Source organism: Juglans microcarpa x Juglans regia, chromosome 5S (genome assembly GCF_004785595.1).
Source record: "Juglans microcarpa x Juglans regia isolate MS1-56 chromosome 5S, Jm3101_v1.0, whole genome shotgun sequence".
NCBI classification, from domain to species: Eukaryota; Viridiplantae; Streptophyta; class Magnoliopsida; order Fagales; family Juglandaceae; genus Juglans; species Juglans microcarpa x Juglans regia.
The window spans coordinates 15,399,320-15,409,606 of record NC_054603.1 but is presented as its reverse complement, the minus strand read 5'-3'; the positions used below and the strand labels follow the sequence as shown (position 1 = coordinate 15,409,606).

General features: G+C 43.5%; 1 protein-coding gene across 1 annotated transcript; it reads left to right on the top strand.

Annotated features, from left to right (window-relative positions):
- Positions 1 to 6,815: 6,815 nt before the first annotated feature.
- On the top strand, positions 6,816 to 8,039 carry LOC121268508 (putative germin-like protein 2-1). Its single transcript, XM_041172824.1, has 2 exons — positions 6,816 to 7,031; positions 7,225 to 8,039. The coding sequence occupies exons 1-2, from the start codon at positions 6,914 to 6,916 to the stop codon at positions 7,761 to 7,763; spliced, it is 657 nt and encodes a 218-aa protein (XP_041028758.1). The 5' UTR covers positions 6,816 to 6,913; the 3' UTR covers positions 7,764 to 8,039.
- Positions 8,040 to 10,287: the final 2,248 nt, after the last annotated feature.

Sequence of the window (10,287 nt, the reverse complement as noted above, 5' to 3'; positions counted from 1 at the left end):
AATGTCAATTGGTAAGTGCATTCTCGCATGATCCTAATTATATATACAATTCAAGCTGGTTGGCAACTTTGGAATAGTGTTCAGTTGTTGGACATGCAAGATCTACTTTTTCCTTGGGATATATATAGTTCCTACTTGTGCATGAGTACCCTTTAATTTGAAACCGAAAAGCAATGTGACTTAGGTTGCCTGCATTTGGATAGTGAGATGATCTTAGATATTTTGTGAATAGTAGTAAAAAAGTAATGATAGAATATTGAATAGTAGTGAAAAGTAAGTAAAAATGATAATAAATTAATAAATAGTAGTTGAGTATTCTACCCAAACTAGCCGTTAATTTCTTGGGGTAGATCACTGACAAATTGGAATATTCAGACCACTGGCAAGATAATGCACATTTCTATATTATACGTACATTATACGTTACATATTAAAGTTACATTGCTTGCTTGGACTACTTGGACGTACTGTATTTTTGGTTATGATTGAATTATTACGTACACACATACGTAATGTATACTCTTTGTGTTAACGTTGTGTTTCGGATGCCTTTGGGTCAGGTTCCAGCAACTCAAGTGTTCAAAGCTGGGCCTACGAAAATGAAGAAGAAAGTAGCTGGCAGACGGCAGGCAAGTCTTCAAAGCTGGGCATGCGGAAACGAAGAAGAAAGCAGCTGGTAGACGGCAGGCTTGGGGCCAGGGAGTTTCCGATGCCAAATTTAGTAGAGTATTTTAGAAGCTTGAATAATGAGAGAGTCTTCCATGCCTTTTATATTATTCCTTTCGTCTGGACCATTTAATACGGCATGCCTCTACGACGGCGTCATTAATGTGGGATGTTACTCGGGTAGTGGTGCCATTAATGTGGCATGGTTCTCCAATTTGCTTTACTCTGCTTGGTGTCATTGGTGATCCGTCGATGTCACCTTGTCAGAGGATCAAGGGTCCCCCTCGTTTTCGGCTCGTTCATGTGGGCAGGTACTCGAGGGCTGGACACAATTCGAGGGATCTCCAGGATGGCGAGTCCCATCCCCTTGCAGTCTACTCCTATAAGGGGGTAGCATCTAGGGGAACCTACCTGCGGGCCTATTTGTACTGGGTTGGGCCTTATTTTCTTAATCTCTTAGTTGTTCCTCATAGGCCCACTAGAAGGGAAAAAAACCTCTTACACTTACCCCGCTAATTTTCATTGGACTCGTACAGGGGGATTGTCTTTAATCTTAAAACTTCTCTTAATGTCGAGGCCAGGGTTGTCCTGATGACGCGTGTTTGGCTCCGAAGTTTGAGGTGGTTCCCTTTCGGCCTTTGTTGGCACTTTTTCCGATAACTATGTTTGTCTTCATGTTGCTTCGTGGTGCGTATTTCCCAAGATTCGAAGAGTCTCATACCCTTTTCTTATGCCACAGAGGGTGGGATATTAACAATTGCCTCCCTCCTTTATAAGCGCGATTGGGCCATCGTCTTGTCTTCTTTCTCCGTACTGTAATCTTCTTGTCCTTCTTTTCTTCTAACTCCCCATCCTTTTCCCTTGGACTCCTTTATTCTTTCTTTGTTACATTCTTTCTCTTCATCAATGGCTCATGAGAAGACCACACAACCCATAGTTCCTGATGGGGTAGACGCACCTGAAGTTAGCGATACCGGTCCGTCCTTCTTAGGTAGCACCTGGCATTCAAGCATCCAAAATGCGATGTTGGCATCTCTGGCCTTAACCTACCAGGTCCTTGAAACAGTGGTCTTCTTGGTCCCTGGCCCACACGAGGGTGTCATTGACGCCGAGGGTCACTCTTCCAGAGTTGCTATTTTTCCTACCATGTTTACATGTAGCTAGAGGATACCTTTCCCTCGCCTCGTTCATGATTTGCTTGACCTTCTCGATATAGCTTCATCCCAGCTTCACCTGAATGCTTGGAGGCTGTTGATTCGCTGTAGCATCAACTGGCGGTGAGCTTTGCTGGATTCAGACCCAGAATAGGCTGACCACACCAGCCGCGAGTTCCTCCTTACCCATAATGTTTTACGTCTTAAAGGGAACATTTACAATTTCAGGGCGATGCATGCCCTTGTAACCTTGGAAGCGCGATACTGCAAGGTGAAGGAATGGTCACCCAAGTTCTTTTTTGTGTCCAACTGTGGATGGGTACTCCCGATTGTTCAGGTGAATTGCTGTGAGTTCCCAATTTGAACAGATTGGGGGAAGGTTCCTGAGAATAAGGCGGTGCGTCCGATGGCTACCCCTGCTAAGTTGAGGCATATTGCCATAGTAAAGGAGTGGGTGGAGAAAAACTTTGACAACGCCTTCTTGGAAGCCCTTATTTCAAAGGAGAGCATAAGGGTCTCTCTGTCTCCCATGTTCTTCTTGACGATCAGGCGACTCTTGCTGGGCAATGTTGTGCCACCCACACCACCCGGTGCCCGTGGCATGTCCCCGGAAGCTGGTGACCTTGCCGCCTAACTTCAGGAAGCTTTTGCAGTCAAGGTGCCTCACGGGCTAACGCGGGGTAGTGCCCCGCCCCCCCGGCGTAGGTACGACAGTCTCCTCCACTTCTACTGCTCATTCTTGTCAGCAGTTGCTCTTTCGGGGACGAGGTTGAGGTTCGTTTAGGGGGCCCCTGCTCTGAGGTTGCGGCAACTCCTATAGAGTCTCAGCTGTGCGATAGGATGATCCAGCTTTTGTGGCAGGTGGAAAGGAGCCCAAACCGCTCGGAGGCTTGGACTTCATTATTAAGAGTCCAAGCAGCAGAGGTGGAGCACCAAGCGGAAGGTGGGCTTCTTCTAGATGTTGTAGTCAGCGAGGGTTTGATGGGTCTGTGTGAAGATATGCATGTCCAGGCAAGCACAATTGATGAAGAGGCAGTCTCGACTCACATAGAAGGCATCGAGGGTCAGCCTCCGATCCTTGTGATTAGGGAGGTCGCTGATGAAGCCCGTCGAACTGAGGAGACAGCACAAGCACCTACTAGGCAGAGTTCGGTGGAGGTCATCCTTCCTCTGGCCCGGCTAGAAACGGGTGGTTGTCACGCGGAAGCCATTAGCTAGGTCGTCAAGTGCTTATTTGGCTTTTTCCACAAGGTTTTTTTTGCCTTTCAACTTCTTTTCCCGTCTTCTTCCTTTTTTTTTTTTTTTCTAGATTCTTTTGTTGATCGTTCCATGCTGGCTTCACTTGTTGTCAGAGTTCCTCTCATCTGGTAGCCCTTTATTGTGGACGGCCAAGAGGCCATTGAGCAGGAAAATTAGGGCCTTTGCGTGATGACTCGAGCTACTCTATAAAATGCTGGTGGCGAGAGGGACAAGAGAGTAACTAGAGCAAGAGCTGAGGAAAGTTTGGCTTGCCCTGGAGAAGGGTAGTAAGAAAATTGAGAAGCTTAGTCACCGTTGGAAGGAGCTAAAGGAGAAGGCGAAGGAAGACGCCAAGTGGATGGGGGGTTTGGTGTTACTTGTCACAGATCTTCGGAGCGACTTGTCCCAAGAGCAAGACGTCGCCTCCCACCTGGGCAACTAGCTGAAGATGGTCGTGGGCATTCACAATACTGCGTTGGTGCATGGGTGTGCTGAGGGCCTTAGGGACCATATTCTGGAGAGTTCGCAGTCGTTTTTGCGAGTCTTTGAGAAGTATTTGCAAGACCTTGACCTTTCCAAGGTTGCCATGGACAGTGAAGCCTTCAAGTTTGGCTGCATGCTAGGGATGGCCATGTCCGAGCCTGCTACCCCCAAACATGGTGACCTCGAGCTTGACGTCCCTAAGATCGATGCTCCTGATGTCGTGGTCTCTGAGCATGGTGCCGATACTCCTATGCCCTAGCTCCTTTGCATCGTTGTTATTGTTTCACTTTGCTCTTCTTTCTCTTTCTTTTTGTAAATGTATATACCTGTGCGCCGTCGCCATGCGATTTATGTGTAACTATTATCATTAATAAAACTGTCTTATACTTTGTTATGTCAGGTTACTTGTTTTTACGTATTCTTCTTTGATGTTTCCTTCTTCTTCTTCCTCCCCCACCCCCTCTTTTTTATTACAGTAGGCCTGGGGGTTTTGGCATAGGAAATTATGGGCTTTGCGTTAGCGTTAGGCGGGGGAATTTCTGTCATCAAGAGCCTTACGGTCCACCCCGCCAATGCCTAAACTATTCCAGACGACCCCACTAGCCGACAACTCTCTGCTTATAGTTTCCTTGTTCGCCCTTGTTAGGTAGTTGTCCTCTTGGTGCCTTTAGCGATATTGTTTGACGAGGCCGATGTCACTTCACTTTTTCTTTAATTGAATTTCCTCCTTTTTGTCGTCTGTCTCTTGGATGTGCTTTACCTTGTCTATTCCTTTGGTTTTTCTATTTTGCGTTGTTATGCTTTATTTTTAGGTGCAACTGGAAAAAAGAAATGTTGTCAACGTATGTTGGCCCTCGTCATTGACGTCGACTTGGAGGGGATGAAAATCCCCACTAAGAGTTAAGTCACGTCAAGGAAACCCTGTTACCTCCTCGAGGGAGAGGGCAAGAAGCATTTTTCTAACGTGCCTCTATGCCCCTCCAAGTAGCATCGTGTCCGTAGACTCGAATATACATAACCTGGGCTGCTCTTTGCTATAATGGTGGTCGGGGTAAGTATTCGGATGACCGGGAGGTCGGGCCCGCTCTTCGTTGCGAGAGGGATAAGGCAGCCTCTAGCTCAACCCATCCTTTCTGTCCCCGCAAGAGGTAGGTTGTTCGCGTATATAATTCTTGGGCCCCTTGGCCTATGACATGATTTGCTTTCTGCTTTTTACCAGATTGTTGATGTCTGTGTTCCTTGGTGCAGTATTCGGGTGGTCAAAGGACCCGGCTTGCTCTCCATCGGGGAGGGGTGAGGATACCTCAGGCCAACTTGCCCCTCTAACCCTAGAGGAGGTAATTTTTTTGAGCGGTCGTGGGGCCGGTTCATTCTTTATTGCGATGGGAGTGGGGGTAAGTAGTTGGTGGGCCGAAAGGCCAGGCCCGCTCTCCTCCGCGGGAGTGTCTGAGCGGCCTTTGGCGCAACTCACCCCTGCTACCCCATAGAGAGGTAATTTGTTCGGGCAATCTGGGACTAAATCTAATCCCGCTCGTTGAAATCGCATAGTTTGTCGTTCAGCTAGGCCACTCGACCTTTGGGGTACCCGTGGACTAATTGCTTCTACGTTTCATCATTGGAGACTCCGTTAATGTCGAATAGTCTGAAGAGTAGGACCCTTTGCCTCATGTCAAACCCGCCCCTTTGATTCCTTGAGGAGGTAACTTCTTCGGACGGCCGTGGAGCTGGTCCATTCTTACGCTGCGATGCAAGTCAGGATCAGTATTCAGGTAGCCGAAAGGCTAGACCCGTTCTCCTTCGCAGGAGGGTCTAAGTAGCCATTAGCGCAACTCGCCCCTGCTACCCCATTGGGAGGTAATTTGTTCTGGCAGTTTGTGACTGAACCCGCTCCCACTCATTAGCATCATATTGGAAGATAAAATTTGGGTTAGGCTGGCACTTAACCCACTTTTCCTTCACAGCGAAGGTTGGGGTAAGTCTTCGGGCCGTAGGGGTTGGACCCGCAGTCCTCTGCGAGAGGGGTAGAGCAGCCTCTGGCATGACTCACCCCTTTAAATCCCACAGGATGGTAAGTTTTCAAGCAGTTTGGGTCAGGCCTCAGCTAACCGAAAATAAAGAATTACTTTCCTCGTAAGCATCAACATGCGAGAGTTCGTACGCCTTTAGGCCAAGTTCCAGCAACTCATGTCTTCAAAGTTGGGCCTATGAAAACGAACAAGAAAGTAGTTGGGAGAGGGCGATCTTGGGGATGAGGAGTCTCTGATGCCAAAGTTAGTAGAGTATTTTGGAAGTTTGTACATATTGAGAGAGTCTAGATGCCAAACAGCTGTTTTAGTACCTGAAAACTTGCCATTTATATCAAGAGTTTGGGAGGACAGATTGTGCTTGCCCCCGTGTAGCCCATGCCTTTTGTACTGTTCCTTTTGTGAGGGATGAGGCATACCTCTATGACAGCATCATTAATGTGGTGTGTTGCTCGAGCAATAGTGCCATTAATGTAGCGTGATTCTCGATTTGCTTTACTCTACTTGGTGTCTTTAGTGGTTTGTTGATGTCACCATGTCAGAGGATCGAGGGTCCCCCTCGTTTCCCGCTCATTTATGTGGGTAGGTACTCAAGGGCTAGATGTTGTCCGAGAGATTTCTAGGACAGCGAGTCCCATCTCCCTTATAGTCTGCTCCCATAAGGGGGTAGAGTCCAGCGAGCCTACCTAAGGGCCAGGCTAGGGCCTATTTCTACTAGGCTGGGCCTTCTTTTCTTATTTTCTTTGTTGCTCCTCAGGCCCACTAGAAGGGGGAAAAACCCTTACACTTTGAATTCCATTGTCCTGCATATATATCTATCTGATGACAACTGCCATCGAATAAATGTGGATTTAGATCAATCCAAACAAACTCTATTTTTAAAAAAATTTGAAACTTTTCTGTGAATAATAGTGAAAAAGTAAGAGAATTACTACGGACAGAAAGAGATTATATAAAGTAAACCCATAAACTGATGTGGTTTCATGGAATTTGTTAGATTTACTTTATAATAAAAATAACTTTACAATCTGACGTACTATATCAAACCATATCAGTTTATGGGTTTACTTTTATGTAATCCTTTGTGGTTAAAGTATTTTCCTATCATTAATTAATGCATTCTTTTTTAGACTTTTGACTCTAACGTTCTTTCTGTTTCCCTACACGTATACAGATGGAACTCTTCTTTGGGGGCACACAACAAACTTCATGCTATATATATCTCAACCCTTTCCCTTTATATAGGCATGTTCCATAAATCTTTCTCCCAAAATACTTTTTCTTTTCCTACCCCCAAAACTTGAAACTTCCCAAGCTCACACCCGACCGAACTACATTAATATTGGAATGGCTTCTCGCATCAGCTTCTTGCTAGGACTCCTCGCTGTGTCTTTTACCGTCAGTACCTTGGCATCTGACCCAGGCCCTCTTCAAGATTTCTGCGTTGCAGATAAAACAAGTTCAGGTACGTACAAAACGAAACATAATTAGCATCAAATATGTTTCTACCTTTGTCATGATCGCAAGTTTGGCTTCTGCATATCCATTTCTAAAGCGCGGCTCTAAAAACTGTGCTTCAAATTAATTAGGCCATGCTGTATTTATATATGTGCTCTTTTTAATTCATAATTTACATGATTCTTTTCTATAAATGTCAGTTCAAGTGAATGGTTTGGCCTGCAAGGATCCCAAGCTGGTTCAAGCCGATGACTTCTTCTTCAGTGGACTACACATAGCAGCCAATACAACAAACGTCCCATTCGGGGCAAGGCTGACACCGGTGACTGTAGCCCAAGTAGGAGGGCTAAACACGCTTGGCATCTCCATATCCCGCGTTGATTACGCACCCGGGGGTTTCAACCCACCTCACACCCACCCTCGAGCCACCGAAATTATAACAGTCTTGGAAGGAAACGTCGAAGTTGGTTTTGTCGCATCCTACCCGGACAACCGTCTCATGAGAAAGGTGCTAGGAAAGGGCGATGTCTTTGTCTTCCCCATCGGTCTCGTCCACTACCAAGTAAATGTAGGTTCTACGAATGCCGCTGTCATTGTTGCTCTGAACAGTCAAAACCCTGGTATTGTCTCAATTCCGAATGTGTTGTTTGGGTCTACACCAAAAATCGGAAGTGACATTCTTGCAAGGGCCTTCCAAGTTGATACGAACGTTGTCGATGGTATCAAATCCAAGTTCTAGACAAGAGATAGCAGAATATGATTACTAGATCAACATGATCAAAGAACAACTGATCAACATGGAAGCTTTCAGTGATCTCTAGCAGTTTGGTATTTTGTATGCCTGTCACAGAAGTTTGAGGCTTTCTAACTTTCTCTACTCTTCTGTGCATTACTTTATCTTTAAGCAAATGGTTATTTTTTATGTATTTTCTGACATTGAAGTCATATATGTATAGTGTATTCTGTAAAAACAAATTTTAGATTGAATACAGGCCGTGATGAACTTCAGCCTCAATATTAAGCATGGTACGTACACGCCTTTCCTATGGAAACTACACATAAATTAAGCATTATTCTAATAATAAATTTGGATCATATCAGCCAATACGAAGGACAGAAATGGTCTCCAAGATAGGGCTGGAATTTAGAGGTTTCCCTAATAAATGTAAATCCTGCCATCTGGATTAACGTCTGCAAATTGCATGGTCTCCATAAAGGGAAATTAGTGACCATGGTTGATAACCACTAGTACTGGTGTCGACTTTCTCGCCAGCTAGCTAGGAAATTAAGCTAGCTAATCGTGTTTTCATGCATGTGGTATCAGTTGATCAGCTTGTCATGAGTTCCTAGATTTGGTTTTTGACTGGAAAGGGGAAAAACTCTCACAAAAAGGAAACCCCTAAAATAAAACATTATTATCAACTTCGTAGCTATATATGGTGGGCTCAAATTCCATCAGAAGATTCACATTACATGTGCTGTAACGCCCTATTCCCGGAGGTCCGGAGAGTTAACTCTTAATACCTAAACTCAACATAAATAACACAACTATAAAATCCAGAAAATCCCATAAAATGTTAATCCATTTAATCAATCCAAATATCTAAGTTCCTCCATGGGGACAATAAAGAAAATCTCAATAACATAAATTAAAAACTCTCCAAAACTCGAAATTATCCTTAACTCATCAAATCAAAATACCCCGAAAAATAAAATTAGTTTACTAACTACGACTCTCAAATAAGCACTTGTACCCTCAGGCACTTATTCCACTTCGATCATCACACCTTGCTAAAACTTCATACTCTTGTTCTCCAGCTGAACCATCAAAATTATCTGAAAAATATATGGAGATAAGGGGTGAGTTATCAACAACTCAGTAAGCAGAGGACATACACTAGTGTGTAAACATGAACATTTACAGAAATCAGAATGCAGAACTGAACATTTTCATTTTCAAAGTGCGGAAGCAAAACATGTTATCAAAATATCAGAGCGAAGATTTAGAAATAATTTCATTCAAAAATATCATTTTGGCATAGCAGAAATGATCATCATCATCATCAGAACATCAGATCAGAACAGAAGTCATGTATAACCCCCGTGGTAGGGTTGTGCAATCTGCGGATAACCAAGCAGAACATAAATCACTCTGTTACCAAGGTGTGCACTCAGAACAGAGACCACTACTATAACCCGTGGCAGGGCCGTATCCACTATTACAACCCATGGTTGGGCCGTATCCACTATTATTACCCGTGGTTGGGCCGTATCCACTATTGTAACCCGTGGTTGGGCCGTATCCACTATTGTAACCTATGGTTGGGTCGTATCCACTATTATAACCCGTGACAGGGCCGTAACTGAACAGAACGGAAACAGAATCAAATTCAGAATCAAAGAGTCATACCAAAGGTTTTCATAAATCACATCTTATCCAAACAAAGTACTAAACAAAATCATATTACCTTCGTAATTAACACAGATTCAAAGCATATTTACAATATTTATGCACAAATTTGTATATTCGCTCTTTTTGCATAAATCAGAAATAGAATGTCAAAAATAAACTCATGTCTACACCAGTCATGATGGAAAATACTTTCTTCTTAGACAGAATCTCATGAATAATGTAGAACAAATAACTGAGCTAGTTCAAATTTCTTTTCATAACCAAATATGTATATTTTTTAAAAAGTCAACCTCAACTCATTTTATTTTAATGCAAATTCTAGCATAGGAACCCTGCTTATCAAGACTTTTAGCTTTTTCAGAATTTTCCTCAAAAATGTCGAACAATAATTAATCGTCACCTATAAAATAATCACATAATTCTCGTAAATTTTCAATTAATCTCATATTTCGATATTCAATCCTACGCTTCTAAAATAGTTTATTAAATTCCTCAAAACGTAAAATTCAAATAATCACTTTCTAAAATCGTCACTGTTGATTTCATAACTATGATTAAAACATTTAAAAGTTTGATCTATTTATTGTAAATATGCTTTGGATCTGTGTTGATTACGAAGGTAATATGATTTTCTTCAGTACTCTGTTTGGATAAGATGTGATTTCTGAAAACGTTTGGCATGACTTTTTGATTCTGAATTTGATTCTGTTTCCGTTTTGTTCAGTTACGGCCCAACAACGAGTTACAATAGTGGATACGGCTCAACCACGGGTAACAATAGTGGATACGGCCCAACCATGGGTTATAATAGTGGATACGGCCCTGCCACGGGTTATAGTAGTGGTCTCTG

Coding starts and splice junctions, on each gene's coding strand:
- LOC121268508 (XM_041172824.1), top strand. CDS start 6,914: ATGGCTTCTCGCATCAGCTTCTTGCTAGGACTCCTCGCTGTGTCTTTT. Junction 7,032..7,224: donor TGCAGATAAAACAAGTTCAG/GTACGTACAAAA, acceptor TATAAATGTCAG/TTCAAGTGAATGGTTTGGCC.